The following is a 20,893-nucleotide window of genomic DNA, read 5'->3' as shown; positions in this document are numbered from 1 at the left end:
CTTCATAGGACACATTTGGTTTTTCAGAAATGCATTTTGAGGAGTCCACATGTTCTAGGCTTATACTGGGTGCTAAGAAACATTGGTAGATAAAACAGAGCCAGTCTGTGCCTTACAGATCTCAGGTCTTAAGGAAGAGATGTAGAAGCAATGGCAGGTGTCGTATGCCTCCTGGGACTTTTGTTCACTGGGCTTTTACTTGCCAGTCCTAAAAGTGTAGGCCTTTTCCCAATGCTCAGCGGTAGGGGAGAGGATACGAATTCCCCTTTCACTGGCAGAGAGTCATTGCGAGCCTTCATCCATGAACAGGAACCAGATACCCAGCGATCTCAGAAATCTCCAGAGAAAAGGTTACCAATGCTGATGGGAACTCTTTTCTCTGACCCAGCTGTTCCCTGGCCTCCCATCAGATATCAGGGAAAGTCACACTTTCAAGTCTGAAGCAAGGGCTGCTGGGACAGTGTGTCTTATGCTAAGAGCTCTTATCACACCCAGACATACACAGAACGTGCAGGCCTCTTGCTGTTATACAAGAGCTGTGCAGGTGGACCTTAGGCTGCTCCAGTGCTGCCCCATCCACAATTAGTCTGTGGTCAGCTTGGACTGATTGACTCCAGACAGTATGGTCTATGTTGTGACTTGGGAGCAGCAGCTCCCAAAGAGAAGAAGGTCTAGGCCATGGGAAACAGGAGCAGCAGCTAAAGACAAAATCTGGATGAGGGGCGGAGGAGAAAGGTCACAATGACATCTTTGCCCCTTGTCTTTTCCTTACTTGTTTTTTTTTTTTTATCTGCCAGTTATACATCTCAATGTATCCCTTAGATATTCTGGGCACAAATTAAATGCCAGATAATTTTACAGTAATGAGGAAATAGGAAATTACCTAAATAGAGCCATTTGATAAGGAAGATACTTTGAAATAATAACCATGAAATGTGACAAGGGGTGACAATCACTGGGAAGGAGAAAAAGGGCAAGGGCCAAGTAAGAGTATAACTGGAGTATTGTCTCACATAGAATGACAGGGGACAGTCTCTCTGACAAGCAGAGGCTGAGAGAACAAAGGACTGAACCTTTGAATGGGGACAAGTAGCTGGAACAGCAGGTGCCAATATACTGAACCTTGTGTCTTTCCACCAAGGCTGACCAACACCTGCACACTGAAAGCATGACTCATGAGAGGAGGCCTACCCTATACATTTGTTTTTACCCATTCATTTATTAAACAAATGCTTTCTCAGTAAGATCAAAATTCCTGTTCACAAAACGCCTGGACTCAATGGGCAGATTAATTATCAGGCAAGCGAGTGTGATTTGAGTTGTCTTTGAGAGGCCTGAGAACAGAACAGAGTGACAAGATGTAGGTTAGAGAAGGCTTCGTGGCAGAGGTGGTGAACATGAGGCAGTCTGGACAAGGGAAAGATTATATAAGCATTTGGGATGAGAAAGAGCCTGGAGAATCTGGCATTGGCTGAAAGCAGAGCTGGTACAGTGAAGTAAGAGAAGAAGTGGGAAGTGTAAAATAGATTAGATTCCTGGGGGAACAGAGTTCCGGGGCAAAGAATCACATGGGATACAGGAAAAACTGCAGAAAAAAGGGGACCAGGATGGAAGCATGGAGAACCATAACCAGTACCCAAATCATCCTCTCATACAACAGTGACCTGGGCTTGAATTGGTGAAGTAAAAATGAAGAGGGCATTCAAGACATTTAAAATGTAGGAAGTCAAGGTGTAGAGCTTCCTAGAATTGAGGCCTGAGGAGGAAAGGAGAGAGTCAAGCCTCCACCTTGGAAGACTGGGGGGCGGTGCTACCACTGACCAAGGTGGATAATAGACACGAGGGGAGTGGAGTCGAGTCAGGGGAGCTGATGAGTTCAGATTGGAAGCTGTTGAGTTTGGGGGACCCTCAAATGTCTGAACCCAGGAAAAGAAGCCAAACAGAAACTGGGGACTGGCTATGAAGCTCAGGAGAGTCATCCAAGCTGGGGCTCAGCCTATTGGTGAATTTGAAATTCTGTGCTAAAGTTTGAATCTGCAATGGTCTTCACAGGTCCCTCTTTGCAACATGTGTTTCCCAGATGCTGGTATTATCTGAGATGCCATGGATCCTCTAAGAAGTTAGGTGCAGTTGGCAGCAGTAGGTCACTTGAAGGCAGACCTTTCTAAGTTAGGCCTGAGCTCACTTCCTGTCTTGCTCTCTACTTCCTGGTTTTTCATGATGTGAATAAACTCTGCCAGAGGCTCCCACTACCACAGACTGGACTGTGCACTATGGTTTCTGCCATGATTGACTGAAGCCCTCTGTCCTGGTTGGTTTTCTGTCAGCTTGATACAAGCTAGAGTGAGTTATCAAGGAAGAGGAACATCAGCTGAGAAAATGCCTCTGTAGCATTGGCTGGGAGAGGGAGAGTCCATTGTGTCTGTGAGTGGAGCCCCTGTCAAGTCAACTACACCCCAGGAGTGATTCATACTTCCAAGAATATTTGGGCAATAGAACTTGGCCTCAGAGGAAAAAAGAGACACCAAGTTGAATGCACATGGGACATTGGGGTTAGATATTGGAAGACTTGGGGAAGGGTCAGAATCTGAGCAAACCTTTAAAGCTGTTTTCACAGTTCTATACTGGCCAGCCTAGGCTAGTCTACTTGTTTTAAAGACTCAGAGGAGAGGCTACCCCGGTGCTGATATTGTTCGAAAGCCTTGGACATCTTTTTTTCATCCCTTTCTAAGCATTCCCCCGAAAATTGGGTAAACTCTGTGTGCCAAGAACAGGGAGCTCTCGACCTCCTCCTTTCTTTCTGCACACCCCCTGGCCCCAGGAGTCAAGCAGAAGTGTTCTGATGCAATTAGCTAGGAGCAGGAATTGAATTGGATATCTACTGAGCAAACAAGCTCATTTGGTTTCTGTCTACTTTGCTTTGGCCATTTTCGCTTCCTTCTTATTAGTGTTTGCTCTGTGGGAACAGGCATGACATTGGCTTTGTGGGTTTCCTGGAGGATCCGATGTGAGAAAGTAATGATCACAGGGTATTGACTGCGCCTGATACAGCCAACCTTAAGTACATATTGCAGTTGCTTACGGAGAAACATCCGTGTGAAACAGCACCTTCTGGAAGAGTTTCCATGCCGGTGGCACAAAAGCCCTTCTTTCACTACCCTTGATGGTCAATGGCTTATCTTACCTGTGTTCATCAAGTCCTAGTGCCTGGGAACTTAGTGCCAGTCCTACCTCAGCACCAATCATGAAGAGCCACATGGGTGGGGAGTGTCAGTATAAAGGAGTCAGGCCGTAGGTTATGTTCCCACACTGGGCAGGGAGGAAGGATACTTTGGGTTCTTCTCTTATGGTAAGTCCTGCTCCAAAGCCCAGGAAGATTTAGTCTCCCTTGCAGGTGAGTTTAACCTTCTTTGTGTACTGGACTTACTAGGGCGATCTGCAAACTTTCTGAACCCAGAAGTGACTCTGGACCTTAACTCTTGTTAATTGTTCCTCAGCTCAGTTAGTTCATAATCCAAGTCACCTGCTGGACAGTCCAAGGTGTCCACTTGGGTTGGCATCTCTAAAAGCTTAGTCCTGGTTACTCCCCTGTCTCTGTTCTCTCATCATGCATTCATGATACTCCATCAGAAACAGGTTTGCAGCCCCAAGTTCTATCTTTTAGAGGCTGCAAGAAACCATACAGAGGTCCCCTTTCGGGGCACAGAAGGGTAAATGTCACTGAAGTCGGCAGACATTTTTGTCTTTCTATTTCTTATTTACTTCTTTGCTTGCTTATTCCTTCATTAATTATTTCATCATGTAATTGTTTTTAAACTGGGAAGCCAGTGTATGCCCTCTTCTGTACAGAATGAAAGGGGCTTAGAATTCAGCCTAACATAATGCTACACTTGTGAAATCTCAGAGCGTCTTAGCAGAACCTGATGCACATATATAATCAAGATAGATAGAACTCTCCTCCCTAGGTACCAATAATTACTAGAATTCTTGCCTTCAGTTTCCAGAGAGTGTCTTCTGCCACCTGTGCAGGGACTTTGCAAATATTGCTCTTGGACACTCCACAGCACTGACCCCCCTTTTGCTAGCTTGCTATTGATTTCTTCTTGGAAAGCCCCTATTCCCATCCCACTCCATTTCTGTATGTCATGCCAATAGTTTGGGTTCTGAGAACCTGGACCTATTGCCATATGTTGGTCATGTATGTCCATATTTGCAGAGACACAGCTGTATAAATATTGTTTGGATTATATACTCCTTTCTTTCTTTTTTTATTAGATATTTTCTTTATTTACATTTCAAATATTATCCCCTTTCCTAGTTTCCCCACCAAAAATCCCCTCCCCCTCCCCCTGTTCCCCAACCCACCCACTCCCATTCCTGGTCCTGGCATTCCCCTATACTGGGACAAAGAAACCTTCACAGGAGCAAGGGCCTCTCCTCCCATTGATGACTGACTAGGCCATCCTCTGCTACAGATATAGCTAGAGCCACAAGTTCTACCATGTGTTTTCTTTGATTGGTGGTATAGTTCCAAGGAGCTCTAGGGGTACTGGTTAGTTCATATTGATGTTCCTTCCACGGGGCTTCAGTCCTCTTCAGCTCCCTGGGTACTTTCTCTGGCTCCTTCATTGGGGACCTTGTGCTCCGTCCAATGGATGATTGTGAGCATCCACTTCTGTATTTTCCGGGCACTGGCAGAGCATCGCAGGAGACAGCTATATCAGGCTCCTGTCAGCAAGCTCTTGTTGGCATCTGCCTAGTGTCTGGATTTGGTGGTTGTTTATGGGGTGGATCCCCAAGTGGGGCAGTCTCTGGATGGTTGTTCCTTCAGGCTCTGCTCCTAACTTTGTCTCTGTAACTCCTTCCATGGGTATTTTGTTCCCCCATTCTATGAAGGAGCGAAGTGTCCACACTTTGGTCTTCCTTCTTCTTGAGTTTCATGTGGTTTTCAAATTGTATCTTGGGTATTCTAAGTTTTTGGGTTAATATCCACTTATCAGTGAGTGAATATCATGTGTGTTCTTTTGTGATTGGGTTACCTCACTCAGGATGATATTTTCCAGATCATCCATTTGCCTAACAAAACTTCTTCATCAACAAAACGGGACTCATAACAATACCTCCCTATGGAGTGGTTCAGAGACCTAAGTAAGACAAATTATGAAAAGGGCCTCTAGCAAATAGGGTCACATGATAGATGCTGAACCAATATGAGTTTCAACCTTACCCAGGGGCTAAAGGTTTGTTAGCTTGACCTGATGGGAGCCTTTCCTTTTCTATAGATTTATGAAGAATCTGCAGGCTGCAGAGTAACCTGCAAGCTTCACTTTATGAAAAGGATGGTGGGTTGTGACCTGCTGTGGCTGGCTGCAGCCTCCTGCGTTCTGACACTGGTATCTCCATCTACAATACATCAAGGTGAGTGTCTGCTCACCAGGGATCTTAGATGCTCCACAAGACCTAAAGAGAGAGCAGAGGAAGGGAGGAGGAAAGGCTGCTCAGCTGGTTCCAGAAACAGAGAATTGGAAACAAAGGCTAGAGAGCAAGGGACTCATGGAGCTCTCAGAGCCTGAAAAGGCAGGGGGGCCAGTGTAGTCCCTTCTAGGAGGTGATTTGAGAGCACAGACTGAAACATAAGAGAGATAGTTCTGCCACACACTTCACCCTTCTATATCAAGTTGTTCATCTGTAAAAAAAAAAAAAGTGCTAGATTTAACAATATCTCTATCTTCCAAAGATTTTCATTCTCTCTCTCTCAATCTCTCTCTCTCTCTCTCTCTCTCTCTCTCTCTCTCTCTCTCTCTCTCTCTCTTTCTCTCTCTCTCTCTCTCTGTGTGTGTGTGTGTGTGTGTGTGTGTGTGTGTGTGTGTGTGTGTGTGTTTTGCTGGCTTTCCATCCTTTGGACTTGGCCTCTACAATACTGGGATTAAAATGATATATCACCACATCCAGGTCCTAAGAGCTGCAAGTGGGAGCAACCTAGACAGTTATAGAAGAAGTTCCCAGCTAAGCTAAAGGTGCAAATGTGAGCCTGTAGTGGGAGGTTAGGGAGAGAACTGAGCTCTTACTCCCATGGGAAAGCACAGGGTGTGTGGGAAATGATCCAAGAATAACAAGGACCACAAGTCCTTTCCTTAGAGCAAACACATACATGAGCAAGGCTGAAAAACAGCCTTTCATTCCTTTAAAAAAAAAGTCTTACTGATATGTATGTATGTATGTATATATATATATATAGCCTAACTGTGTGCTTCCTTCATCATTCTACCGGTAAGGTAACTGCCTGGAACTAGGCTATTGGGTGTGGCAGCATATGGCAGCCATCTCACTGAATCTTGGAGGCTTTATCTCTCAAATGAAGTGGGAGTGGGTGGGAGAGTATGGGGGACTTTTGGGATAATGTAAATGAGGAAAATACCTAATTAAAAAAAATAAAATAAAATGGAAAAGTGAAGAAAAGCAAAAAAAAAAAAAAAAAAGCATATCTACCCCCAAAGGACCCTGGGAAATTCTTCCCAAACTTTAATGGTTGCTTATTTACTTTATGAATATTAACAGAGTAATAGAATCTCCCTATATTCTATGTTGTGTGTGTGCGCGCGCACACACACACACACACACACACACACGTGGAGTCCAGAGAACAACCTCACATACCATTCTGCCATTCCTCTGGTGCCATCCACTTTGCTTTATAAGTCAAGGTTTCTCAGTTTCAGTGTAGGCTACGCTGGCTGGTTGGTGAGTCCCAAAGGACTGTACTATTCCCACCTCCCCAGCACTGGGATTAGAAATTCATACCACAGTGCCCACCTTTTAAAAACGAGTTCTCCATGCTCAAACTCACATCTTCGTGCTTACAAGGCACTGTACTAACCGCACTCTCTCTTCAGACCCCTACACAAAACTAATTTTTAAAGACTCTCTGAAAAAAAAAAAGTCTCCAAAGAGCATAAGCACCTTTCCGGGCCACCAGCCAGTATGTCTGCTCTTAAGTCCCCTCTCTCAGCATCTGATCATCCCCTTAATCATTTCTCTGCCTCTTCACACACCATTGCCCACTCTCCCCTAAAGCAGAAATGGTCCTGTTAGGTGAGTGGTTTTCAGTGGAGATAATTTTGGCTTTCAGAAACCATTCAAGATGCTTGAAGTCTTCAGAAGCAGCCTCTGCATTGGGTGGGTGGAGGCCAAGGTTTGATTCTATTTTGAAGACACCTGCACAACAATGAACAACTTAGCCAATACTATACCAATAACACTAAGCTTGGCAATGATTAACATGATACATCTATACATGCTGGCCTGTAACGTTACCTACTGATAGGGAACGATGTTGATTTTATAATACGTTAAAAAAATCCAGCATGCTCTCCTCCTCTCTCTCTCTCTCTCTCTCTCTCTCTCTCTCTCTCTCTGTATGCATGCTCACACATGCATGGGAAAATTCTAAGGGCTATACAACAAATTTGTGATCGCTTCTAGAGATGGGTCCAACTAAGGACAACTTTCATCTTAAAACATTTATCTTAAGACTTTTATCTTTTGCCAAATTAAGCGACATGCCAATATTTATTTTTGCTTAATTCACTTTACTAATGGCTAAGGTTTTTCTCAGGGAGCCTTGTATTACATTTATGAGCAAAACAAACAATGGTTGAGCTGGACTCTCACCGTGTCTTGCTAGTGGCCCACAGAGAAGCTCTTTGTAACCCTGAGTAGGGCAATGGGGGTTATGCAAAGTGGTGGCCTGAATGTCTTTGCTATGATTGTCCTTCTTCCTGAGTGACAAAGCTTGGTGTTAATTACTGCAATGTGTACCTATTGGCCTCACTGGGATCATTAGGGCATTCAAAGCAAAATGGAGAAGGGATAAAAACCCCTAGGGCTGTGGAGTTGCTCAATAAACCCACATGCTCTCTGTTCTTTTCAGGTTATGGGAGGCCCAGGAACAGCTCCAATCTGGACTTGGACTGTGGATCCCCTGACTCTCCAAGTTCTGGAATCTGCTTTGATCCCTGCCAGAATCACACGGTCCTGAATGATCCTACCAGAAGCACAGAGAACAACGATTCATCAGTTGCATGGTGTGATGATAACCTGCACGGCTGGTACCGCTTTGTGGGTGATGGAGGAGTGAAGATGCCAGAGACCTGTGTGAGTGTGTTCCGGTGCCACACCTCTGCCCCCATGTGGCTGAGTGGATCTCACCCCATCCTTGGAGATGGCATTGTCAGCCACACAGCCTGTGCCAACTGGAATGAAAATTGTTGCTTCTGGCGTTCTGAGGTCCAGGTGAAGGCCTGTTCTGAAGAACTAGGAGAATATCACGTGTACAAGTTACAGGGTACCCCTGAATGCAGTCTGAGATACTGCACAGGTAAGCAGCAGCTACAGGGAAGGGTGAACTTTAGTTCCAAGGATTCAATGGAGCCAGAAGAGACAGTTAGGAGGAGACTGAATAAAGCAGCCACCACTGGACTCTTGACAGGGATACACATGGAAATGTAATTTGGGACCTGCCACCTACAAGCCTGAAACTTATAGTTGAGTGAAAGAGCCTTATAAATGAATATTGCATGATATTGCACTAGTTATAAGGCTCAGCAGGTAAAAGTGCTTGCTGTGAAAGTGTGGGTACATGAGTTTAAATCCCCAGCACACATGTAAAAATCTGAATGAGACTAAGCATGCCTGCTATCCCAAGTCTGGTCGCCACCAGAGACAGGATGCTGGACCTAGGTTCAATGAGAGGCCCTGTCTTAAGGGAATAAGGTGAAGAGTGACTGAGTAGGACACCTGACATCCCCTCTAGCCTCTGGATGCACAAGTGCTCAGACCCACACATAGTTATACAGCACAGACTCACACGCATATAAAAACACACAGACACACATACAGACCCACATAGACACATATGGACACACACTGACACACACAGAGACACACTGACACACTGACACACACATACAGATGCACATATAGAAAAACATACACAAGCACACACAGAGAAACACACACACAAAATGAAGAACCCAAGCTCATTCAAATTTTACTTGTCTCAAATTGTATTCCTCTTAGAACCTGCTTTCTGATCTGAAACAAAGGGTAAAGCTAACAGCTTACACTGCCTTACTACACTGCCTACAGTGAGCCCGCTACCGTTCAGCTTTAATCATATCAGCACACTGAAACTCCCTACTCAGTCCATGAAATAGGATCCACGTAGTCATTCCTATTAGGGTCTGGAACACAGAAAGGTCACACAGCTGTCCCCGTATCACAGAGCTGGAATGAGAAGAGCTGGGACTTAAACTCAGGCTCTATAATGCTGGCAGCGGTGGACTTAAAGTCATTCTGCCCCATCACACGTTTCTACCACAGGGGTCAGCTGAACCAAAGCATGCTAAGTAGTCAGCACAGTGCATGGCTTGCCTGGCAGTTTTCAGGGCTGTTACTCCCTCTGCTGGGTTTTGGAGTCAGGAAAGATGAATTATGGCTGCGGCTCTTCTGGTAAGTTTCTCATATGTTTAGAAAGACTCTGACATAATGATATCCTTGGCTTGGGAGGCCTTAGACCCATCCTGCTCTGCCTCCTAATCCTTTCTCTCCATTCCTTCCCTCTAGACCCCTCCACTGCACCCAAGAATTGTGAGATTACTTGTCGTCCTGAGGAGGAATGTGTATTCCAAAATAACAACTGGTCCTGTGTCTGTAGGCAGGACCTCCATGTTTCTGGTGAGCAGCTCCCAGGGCTGAGTAGGCAGGGCAAGAGGAAGGAGGCTTGGGGATCAGAAAACGGCAGGGACCAGAGTCAGGGGCCATAGAATGGACATTGGGAAATCTTGAGAGTTATTTGGGCCACTTATTATGAAGCCAGTGGATTTGCAAGGAGGAGAGAGGGTAAGGCCAGACAAAGCTTCCAGGTCAGCTGCTGGAATACTGTAGCAACAAGTGGCTGTGGTGTGGGCATCTGGCTTTGGTTTAGTCTGGAATACAGGAGGACCATTTTGTTTTCCCAATACCAGCTAAGTCACACATGTACCTCAGATGCTTAGAAGTCTTGGACCAGAGGTTTATCAGTCTAAGTGTGATTTCTATTGGGGTCCCAGACCTCATCTAGTCTATTCAGCAACTTGGTGGGCCTGATGGATGTACTACCAGGCAAAGAATGTAGATGCCCCTTGTTGTTTTTAGTCCCCTGTCTGCTCTGCTGACCTCACTCTTGGCTTCCTAGACTCTCAGAGTTTGCAGCCTCTTCTGGACTGTGGAGATAATGAGATCAAGGTGAAGTTGGACAAGTGTTTGCTGGGAGGTATGGGTTTCAAGGAGGAGATCATTGCCTACCTCAATGACCGGAACTGCAATGGTACCATGCAAGATGAGCCCAACAACTGGGTGTCCATGACCAGCCCTGTTGTGGCTAATTACTGTGGGAACATCCTGGAGGTAAGTGCTCTTCACACCATCGATACTTGAGGATAAGATCTGTGCTAGTGGGGACATCTTCCTAGCAGTGAGATCTTAGGCAAATGTCTTATCCACTTTGGGTCTCCAGAGCTATGTGAATTTACACACTCTGGTCCATGCTAAAGAGCTTAGGCTGGGCTTAATGCTTGAGCTTTATAAAGTTGGCTCAGATTGTGATGATCTTAATTAAGGGCGGTGAAGGAAGAGCAAGAACATCAGCCCCCAGCTCTCCCACAGGATCAGTCATTCACTTTCTAGTGTTTACTCTGAGTTTCCCATACTCTGGGCTAGCATGACAGGTAGAAGAGAAACCCTTACTTTCTGGAGGCCAGAATTCAAGGGGGCTCCATGGCTGGGAACACTGACCATAGAACCAGACAGATCTGAGTTCAAGATATACCTACACACATCTGCATAATAAATACATATGGGTTTGTTTGTTTGTTTTTGTTTTGTGCCAAAGAAAAATGGGACCCATGCCATCTACAGAAACACCCTTTCCTTGGCCACTGACTTTATTATCAGGGACTTTCGTGTCAATGTCAACTTCCAGTGTGCCTACCCACTGGACATGAGCGTCAGCCTCGAAACTGCTCTCCAGCCCATTGTAAGGTATTGTCTTGAACTTTCATCTTTGACTTGTAGCTCTGACACTGGTCACACACACACAATCTATGATGTCCATACGGTGTTACCAACCTGCTTCAAGAGCTTTCACTCCCTAAATTCTTCATTTCTGAAATATAGCTTAAGAACATTCAGTATGATCAAGGCACTGGTGAATAATGAAGACATTCACAAGGCAGCGCTGTACCTTGGACACATGCTTAAGATGTGCTCAGGAAACAAAAACTCCAGGAAGTGTCTATTCACCTTGAGAAGAAAGGCAGCACGAAACTGATCATATCTTAATTGAGAATCAGACAATGCAATGTAGAAGGAGCTTGGGGTGCTTTGAGTCCGTGGACATGGGTCCCAGAGCTAACCTCTGTGGGGTAGAGATCAGAAGGAGACAGAGAGGCTTTATTGCAGGCTTGGGATTTAAGCCCAGTCGACCTTTGAAGAAGCAGCACCTATCCTCAGCAGAAATAGATGGAAACAACAGTTTGGGTAGGATGGGATCCAGGCTTCTGTTTGCATCTGTTTCTCACTGCACCTCTGCCTGGAATGAAACTTACTGACTTGGCTTTTACACAGCCCTAGAGTTGTGAGGGGATTTTTCTAAACTGTCACCCAGAATTCCAGGGTGGCTGTCCCATCTTCCAATTGCCTCCTGGGTTTAAATTGCAGGGTGAGACAGGTTAAAAATGCCAAAGTCCAAACAAACATTTCCAGGCTCTAAGTGTCTTGGAGCTTATGTTCATAAATATAAAAAAGGAAAGCAGTTCATCTGGTTTGAACTGGGTTCAGCTGTAGATTGTGGGATGGAGGGAAGAAATGTAAGGCTAAAATTAGTGAGCCTGTAAGAGCTGACCTCAAGCCCTGTTGCCCAGGTGATACCATGGTGCTGTGTACTAACCCTCGTTCCTTGAGTAAGAGCTTAATGTACTTACTTGTTAACGGGGTGAGATGGGTGCATCAACTGCCTGTCACGTCCAGAGCTTAGATGCCAATAAGTGCTCTGTTTCAGTGGATTGTCAACTAGTTTATTTAGAGATCAGAGATGCATCTTTTCCCCTTGTAACTTTATATTAGCACAGGGCTTGATTTATTTGCCCTTGAGCTTTATAAAGTTGCTTATTTTTATTTTTTAAACATCTGGGTAAAGCCTGATGTTTCCCCTCCTGTGCTTTTTCCTTGTCTCAGCTCCCTGACTGTTGATGTGGACGGAGCAGGAGAGTTCAATGTCAAGATGGCCCTCTTCCAAGACCAGAGCTACACAAACCCTTATGAAGGAGCCGAAGTGTTGCTTCCAGTGGAGTCTATACTCTATGTGGGTGTCCTCTTAAATAGAGGGGATACCTCCAGGTTCAAACTGTTGCTGACCAACTGCTATGCCACCCCTTCAGAAGACAGGCATGACCCTGTGAAGTACTTCATCATCAAGAACAGGTATCAGGAAACTCTGGCATGTGTTCGTTTGTTTTTGTCATAACTAAGTTTTGAGGAAAATATTACCCAGTGTTGGCAGAGGTGTAAATTGGTTCACTCCATTTAGAAATAATTTGGTGTTACATATTGTAAGTATCCTGTTTGATCATGAATGTTAGTTCTCATATTTTAGCCTAAAGTATTAAAACAAATTGGACACGTTGGGTAAAGAAATACCAATAATTTTCCATTTCGGTTTTCTTGATAATTTTTCCATTAAGTTTACTGTTAAAACATAGCATAATTAAGTAATAATGGACCATGATGTAGATATTTACATTGATTAAGTTGAACATGATATTACACACATTATAGGACAGGATATGATTGGATGCCATTTAATGATAAAAACAAAGGAAATGCCTACCTAGAAATCGCAATTCAAATCATATTAGTGGTCCTTGGTAATACTTGTCATTGAGTTCAGCTGTATGCCAAGCACTGTGATGAGAAAATGAACACAGCAGCCCCACTGAGTGCTCATATTAGTTATATAAAATGAATGTGATTATCTCTGCTCTACAGTCAAGGGATACATGGAGGAGCTGGGGGGAAATGGAGGGCATTGTCATATTTCATTGTATATATGTAGGTAATTTTCAGTAATACAGAAAATATTTTTAAATAATGTGGAAAAACAAATAAACTAGACCATGGAGGGGCAACAAGAATGATTAACCACCCCTAGATTACTTACCTAAAAATGGAGACATGTCCCAGAAACTGTGCACCCCAAAATTTAAGCCATTCAAGCTTATTGAAGAACAATGGACTAGAAAAATGTCGTAAAAGTATAATGGAAGGAACCTGTGGCAGAGAGATCTTTACTATTCTCAGCATTTGCTTAGAAGTTTCACCTTTGCCCTTTTCACTTTCCTAGATGCCCAAACCAACGTGATTCCACCATCAATGTGCGGGAGAATGGTGTGTCCTCAGAAAGCCGATTTTCAGTGCAGATGTTCATGTTTGCTGGAAATTATGACTTAGTTTTCCTGCATTGTGAGGTTTACCTGTGTGACTCCACTACTGAACAGTGTCAACCAGTGAGTGTCTCTTTGTATTGGTGCCCAGTCGACTCTCTACATACATCTTTTTTTTTCCATTTTTTATTAGGTATTTAGCTCATTTACATTTCCAATGCTATACCAAAAGTCCCCCATATCCACCCACCCCCACTCCCCTGCCCACCCACTCCCCCTTTTTGGCCCTGGTGTTCCCCTGTACTGGGGCATATAAAGTTTGCAAGTCCAATGGGCCTCTCTTTCCAGTGATGGCCGACTAGGCCATCTTTTGATATATATTACATACATCTTTTGGGTTTGCAGATAGAGGCATGGGTGGAAAGAAGGAAGGAAGGAGGGAAAGAGGGAGGGAGGGAGAGAGGGAGAGGACAGTGGGAGAGAGGGAGGAAGGAAGAATGAAGAAAATTGGCTGAATAGATGGATGATTGGATGGATGGATGGATGGATGGATGATGGATGGATGATGGATAGATGGATGGATGGATGCTTGAAGAGGTGGAAAGATGGGTGGGTAGGTGACTATAAGAGAAGCAGGTAAAGAAGAATGCTGCGCAGACTTTGAATATCCTCAAAAGCCTATTTATGAGTAATTGTTGTCTCTTTAGAAGGCAGATCAGCGTTCCTTGGCACAACAATCTATTATGAATGATTATGATATTATAGGTTAAGCATCATTGATTCAGAGATTTCAAATTAAAAAAATGTTCCAAAGTCTTAAAGTTTTTGAGGGCCAAGATGAAGCTCAAAAAGTTTCAGATTTTGGAATATTTGGGCTGCAGATTCTCATATTATAAATCAGTAACTTATAAAGACTGTAGATATTTCCAAATCTGAGAAACTCCCAAATTCTGAAGACTTCTGGACCTTAGGCTTTCAGATGAGGCATGTATGTGAGCCTGTGGCCTTTTCAGTCCCCTCTCTGCCAGACACTGCATTAAAGCTCTCACATCTTTACCTAATTGAGCTCTTCCAATGACCAAGTGAAGCCTCACTATGCAGATAAAGAAACCAGGACTCAGAGAGGCCCCTAACTCATAGCCCCACACAGAGCTAAGAAGATCAGATTTGTGATGTTTCCCATCTGAGCTGTGATTCTGGTGTCCATGCATTCACCCCTACTAGATGCTGTTTTGAATGGCAGATGTTCCTTGAGTGTTTTTGACATGTCTACATGTTGCTGCTACTATGGTTCATTTTAATATTTAAAACCAGGTATGCAGAGCTCTGTGGTAAGATATCTGCTATGCAAGCACAGGGACCGGAGTTTGAGTACCCAGAAGACATGTGAAAACGAGGATTGTGGCATGTTCTGTAACCCAAGTCCTGGGAGTGCAGAGACAGGAGGATTTGGGGGACTCACTGTATCACCAACCTAACCAAAAGGACAAGCTCTAGGATTACTGAGAGAACATGTATCAAAAAGTAAGGTGGGCAGCAATAGAGAAAGACAGCTGGTGTTAACCTTTAGCCTTTTTACATGCTTGTGTGCATAAGTGAGTAAAGGAATGTATGAATTATTGACTAAAGAAAACCAGACATGAACTGTTTGGTTATAATAGACAGATGAAGACATTTCCCCCAATTATATAAGACAGGATAGAGATGAGATTCAAACTCAGGTGTGTTAGGGCATGACTGTGAATTCTCACAGAAACCACACCATCAAAAAGAAGGTCATATGATGAGATATCCGAGGGCTTTAGGCCACAGGTGCACAGATATCCATATCCATGACATGCTGCACACAGGGGACAGGTGTTTACATTTTGATATAACAAGAGTTTTATGTCTCTGCAGTCTTGCTCTACAAATCGACTTCGCAGTAGTAGACCAGCCATTGACTATAATCGGGTTCTGGATTTAGGACCCATCACTAAAAGAAGTAAGTGGGTGAGACTTGGTGCAAGGATAGCTGGCTAAGTGCTGTTAATTAACCTTAGATGCTTGGAGTTATCATTGTCAGCAGCCCTGGGTTTTTCTGTTTTTTTGTTCACCCATCAATGATGAATGTGTCTTTCTACAAGTGGAACTGTCTTGGCATTTATAGTGGTGCCTAAGTGTAAGAAACTACACGTAACTCTTGCATTTATCAGAATTCGTAATCACCCCCACCTTGAATTCTTCTTCCCATTTAATTGGTTAAAATTCAAGGCTCATAGAGATGAATAGAGTCATGTAAGCTCACTTGCTTATGATCATCAGGAGTTAGAATAAAACCAAATGAGTCTATTTCACAGCTTTTCCTCACAGTTTAAACAGGGCCTTTTAGGATGACTGTGCTTGCCAAAATGCAGCTATGGTCCTCTGGAGATAGAATAGAGGGGTAGCTATGCAACCACTCTGTAAGTCTTCATCTATCCTCCACAATTGTCTATCAGACTGTCATGGTTCTTATTGCCACCTGAATGGAGGAGTCAAGAGCCCCTCTGACCAAAAAAGAAAGAACTTTTGCCTTGAAGAAATTAAGATGGAGTAATATTTATTCTAGTCAAATAGTAATATTTTCACTTTCACTCTGTGCTGAACAGCTTTATATGTGTTATCAGCTTGGCTGCTCTGGGCAGTCTCAGGAGGTAGCCATTCTGCTCTACCTCTGTGATGAGCAAGCTGAGCTATTCCATGAAGAAGGTTCTACCTTGAGTGGTCCCGTTCCCTTATTGAGCTCTCAACTTAGAGCCTTCTGTGGTGGCCCAGGACAATTTGAGGAGGGGGTGGGATTATGGGCATCCACTTTGGAAACAAGCCCACAGGTTTTGTTAGCTGTCTGTTTTTGTGACTGGGTAGCTGAGGAATTGGCTTAAGAGAGGGAAGCTCTAGTTTGGCTCATGGTTTCAGTCCACAGTGGCTCGCCTCTAAATATACGGGCTCCTGTTCAGGCAGAATGTCACAGAAGAAAAGTGAGGCAGAACAAAGCTATTCACTTTATTGCAACCAGGAAGGGGGGAACAGAGGGGGTAGGGGAGGGAGAGAGGAGTGAGTCATATGAAACTTTCACACTTCCTGCTTTTAACATCCCCAAGGCTCCCAGGCTATAGAATAGTACTATACACATCCAGGGAAGTTTTTGACTCCTTTAGTTGGTCTTTTCTGGAAAAATCCCTCTCACGTGCACTCGGAGTTGTGATTTACCATCTCCTAGGCACCTCTAGTTGACAATGGGAAGTAGCCACCATCTGGGGCTGGAATTCCTTGTTACTGTCTGAAAAATCAACATAGTAAGTTCCTTAACATCACTGAGCCTCAGTCTTGCCATTGGCAAGTGAGAGATGGAGGTGCTTTCTTCACAAATCCATTAGGAAAAGTAGACAGAATGTGCTTCACTGTGTGCCTGCCAGACGACAGAAGCCTTCACAGTGAGGATTGCTTGTGGGGGTGGTGACTGGAACCCAGGAGTATTGGGAGCGGCTATGGCCCCATGACAGCAGCCATCAGAGCATGACCAAGGAGACCTTCACCTGCTGCTCTTGCCCACAGGTGCTCAGAGTTCTGCTACCTCGAAGGGGACTCCCCACACTACAGGTATACGGTTTCCTTATGCTTTTCTTACAGCCCTGCCAAGTTTCTCTCCTGTCCTCCCACCCTCTGGACATCTATGTATCCCCTTCAATGTGTCAGGCCCTGCTGGGGACCAGGGCTTGGTGAAATGAGGCTAACCCAAGAGTGGTTCTATAATCTAGAAGTAGAGCCAGCTGCTTAACAGCAAGTGTTTAACAAGTGAGACTGTGTGCCAGGCACTGCTCTAGGAACTGATAATATGATGCTGATCAAGACAGCGCAGGTGCCTTCCCTCAGAGAGTTTGTGTTCCAGGATGAGAAATAAATAATAAAACCAAAACCCAAACAGTTTAATTAGAAATAAAAGATGGATGGTGGAATAGAAGCTACAGGCATAAGTAATAAAGTCTTAAATTTATTTACTTAAGTTTATTTCTCTAGCACGTAAGTGAAATCTTATGTGTAAGAGAACCCATGATTCAACAATCAATCAAAGATTCAAGCTCCTTCCAGCTTGCTCTTGAGGTGAGATCATTATTTTAATGGTCCAATTTAGCATCCAGAGATCAGGACAGGGGAATGTGAAGGAAGACAATGAGTGCTATGGAACATACTGGCAACTGGCACCAAACACCTACATTTGTATCTCATTGTTTACTATCTAACTATGTGGCCACACCTGGCTGCAAAGGAACCTTGGAAATAGAATCTCTGTTTTGGATGGCCATATGCCAAAACAAGGTTTGATGGCTTGATGATCAAAGCAGGAAGAGATCATGGATCAGAAGAACTGTTAGAGAAAATATTTGATCTAGAGAGAAAATGTCTCTGGATCAGGAAGCAATGGGTGAATGGAGCTGAACAGGCAGAGGCAACCACAGCTGACTAAATAAACCAGACAGGAGCATAAGATGCTAAGTAACAAGCAGGTAGAGAGAGCAGGCGTGCACAGTGGCCTAATTAGCCATACCAGAGGTGGTCAAGAGAGTTCAGATGACACAGATATCTGAACGGGGCTTTGATGAATGTCTTGTAATTTAAGGCCAAGGACATTGAAGAATGTGTTTTGGACAAGATGGAAAACATTTTTTTTCTATCCTCTGAAAGACAGATGTTAGTGAACATAGATGGGAAAATGTTCTATTCATGTTTAAGACCTCAACTTTGTGGTCATCTAAATATTTCCCAGACAAGAACAGTTCAGTGGTAGCTTCGGATGGTATCCAGAAAGGTAAGACTCATTGTGTGACATGCACAGAGCACAGAGCAAAAGTGCCTTGGAGTCAGCAACCCCAGGTTTCCTCCACTTCCATTGCTCCTTCAGCTTAGCACAGTGATCAGAACAGTGACTTCCCAGCCTGCTGAGCTGCCTCTCTTCTCCAGTGGGCTACAAATGTTGGCACCTTCTAGAGGTGGAGGGAATGGAGCTAACAAGAGGGAGCAGGCTGCCACAAGAGGGCTCTGTGGTTTTCATAGTTTTCCATCACTCGGCTTCACTTCTGCTGTTTCCGCATTAACTGATCTCATTGTATGTCTCATTGTAAAAACTCTCTGTCATACATTTGTGTTTCTGAAGATCATGCTTTCCCCTCGCCACTCTCTAGGACATCACCAAATTACTTTGAATTGTTGGGGGTGGGGAGATGCCGTATTTGGTAGTGGTGTCAAAGGGAGTTGACATACTTATGCAAAACTACTGCCATTCAATATTTCCCTCTTCTTAATACTGAACATATAATAGTACACAGAACACACACACACACACACACACACACACACACTCACTCACTCACACACACACCATAGATATCAAAGTCTAGTTTTCAAAACCAACACTTACACAGGGCTTACCATAGTCTAGGCACATATTTTATATTTTATTTTATTGTGTTATTGGGGGTTGAACCTAAGACAACAGGTTTGCCATGCAAGTAGGTTGCTACTAAGTTAGAGTTCCCAGTCCACAAATGCTATTCTAAATGTTTGATATGAATTCATTCATTTAAATCTTATGAAACCTGATATATCAATAGGTAAACATTATGAGTTATATTTTCTTTATAAGGAAATTTGGGCAAAAAGAAGTGCACTGTTTTGTCCACATCTACCCAGGTAATTGCAGACCTGAGATTCCAATCTAAATAGTCAAACCTCAGAGGTGGTGCATTCTAATCCCATCTTTCTGCTTCTTCATTATTAGTCACTATAAGTGATGCACCAACTATACCCAATAATCCTAACTCCTCTATGCCTTTGTGCTAGGGGATACAGTTCTGATCTGGTCCTTAGAAACTCCTCCTCCTCCTACCCTTTGGCAATTCCTGGTAAAGTCGCTATGTTCTGTGAGTCAGATCCCGGATATTTGGCAAATGAGAGAACATGCTGGAGGTTTTTATTACTATCCAACAAGTGAAGTTTATAATTTCCATCCTTATTTTGTTGACAAGATCTAGACTCATGCTATCACCTCTCTGCAAAGAAGGCTGAGAAGACTACCTTCTATATGCCCAGAAGAAGTAGGAAAAAGCAGTTGTTGTCCCAAACAAATCTAGAATTATATGCTGCCTTCCGGTACTTCTGCAGCAAGTGACAAGGAGGCCAGCTGGCATTGGCTGTTAAGTGTCATCAAAGCTCGACATTTGACTTGTGTCTCTTGTGTTTCAGGGTTCTTGTTGGCCTGGCCCATGTTCTTCCTGCCTGTCTTCCTGGCTCTACTGTTCTGAGAGGCCAGCTGAGCACCTGGCCTTAAAGTTCTTCCCTCTGGCAATGGCTCACACCCATCCTTCAGTAGAACTGGATTCCTCTGTGAATCATTTCGATTGCCCTGGAAATGCAATGTATATTGATAACTCCTGGGTAGAGTTGTCCTGTTAGTGGATGGGAAAGGGCAAATCCCATGATCCTTTCAAAATGCCTCTTGTTCTGACAGCTAATGACTTGAATACATCAACCCTTGCATTTATTCTATGTGATGTGTTTCCATTCAGGTCTGTTTAGTCACCCTGGGAACATGTAGTTGTGGGAAGGAGGTTGAAGACTCTCTCAAAGGGGAGACTGGTACAACTACTTCTCTATGCCCTCCACCACTACAATGGTTCCTAGAACTACATTCATCTCTACTCTGGGGCCTGTACACTGGAGGTATATCAGCTTCTTTCCTTTATGATTTCTAGAGATTATATTAAATAATGTGGTGATAGTGGATCAAGAAGACCAAGGGAAGTAGTACATTCTAGTTGCTTACTCACTAGGAGTCATACCATAGAAGACATGAGATACCACAGTTTGTCCATCATTCCATCTAGCACACTTCCTGAAGCTATATAGCTGGTTACACCTGCTTATCTTTGTGTGCCTCCTGTGTTTCAGTTGCATAACACTTCCCTGTTCATGGAACCACAGCAATGATCTAGCATCTTGCTGCCCAAGACTCACACTGCCTAAGGATGTGGGTCAGGATGTTTTGCTGTTTGGGTCAGGATGTTTCCCAGATCCCCTCACTGAGATGGGTTAAGTGGGACCAAGGAACACTAAATAGCCTATGAGACGAACCTCATGGGTGGGTCTCAAATGAATGAGATCGCACAGGCCACTGTGATAGCAGTTTCTGTTTCCCTGTGAGCTGTATTCCTATAGAGACTGTGTGGTAGGAACTGGCCTACAGAAAAGGTCTAGACAGCCTAAATTCTCCCTTACTCATGGCCGAGTTTCTCTATTTGGTAGACTAAAAGGTTTGGGGCCAGAACAAGGTTTTTACATCTTTTAAGTAGTACAACTCTCCTGTTAAGTATAATTCCACGTGAACCCAGATAGTCAGG

The 20,893-nt window shown here is 44.0% G+C and overlaps 1 protein-coding gene across 2 annotated transcripts; it reads left to right on the top strand.

The window, feature by feature from the left end:
* The first annotated feature begins 3,306 nt into the window (after nt 1-3,306).
* Nucleotides 3,307-20,042, top strand: Gp2 (glycoprotein 2 (zymogen granule membrane)). 2 transcript variants are annotated; one of them, NM_025989.4, is made up of 11 exons: nt 3,307-3,394; nt 5,283-5,418; nt 7,931-8,377; nt 9,625-9,735; nt 10,235-10,446; nt 10,931-11,079; nt 12,274-12,519; nt 13,439-13,601; nt 15,378-15,462; nt 17,055-17,099; nt 19,740-20,042. In NM_025989.4, exons 2-11 carry the CDS (start codon nt 5,340-5,342, stop codon nt 19,796-19,798), a joined length of 1,596 nt encoding a protein of 531 aa, NP_080265.3. In that variant the 5' UTR covers nt 3,307-3,394; nt 5,283-5,339; the 3' UTR covers nt 19,799-20,042. The 2 variants fall into 2 exon arrangements, with proteins under 2 accessions (NP_080265.3, XP_006508184.1); XM_006508121.1 differs by having other exon boundaries at nt 3,315-3,349; nt 19,740-20,037.
* Nucleotides 20,043-20,893: the final 851 nt, after the last annotated feature.

Source organism: Mus musculus, chromosome 7 (assembly GCF_000001635.26).
Source record: "Mus musculus strain C57BL/6J chromosome 7, GRCm38.p6 C57BL/6J".
NCBI classification, from domain to species: Eukaryota; Metazoa; Chordata; class Mammalia; order Rodentia; family Muridae; genus Mus; species Mus musculus.
This window is presented reverse-complemented; position numbering and strand designations above follow the sequence as displayed.

Coding starts and splice junctions, on each gene's coding strand:
- Gp2 (XM_006508121.1), top strand. Junction 8,378..9,624: donor CAGTCTGAGATACTGCACAG/GTAAGCAGCAGC, acceptor CCTTCCCTCTAG/ACCCCTCCACTGCACCCAAG. Junction 9,736..10,234: donor GCAGGACCTCCATGTTTCTG/GTGAGCAGCTCC, acceptor TTGGCTTCCTAG/ACTCTCAGAGTTTGCAGCCT.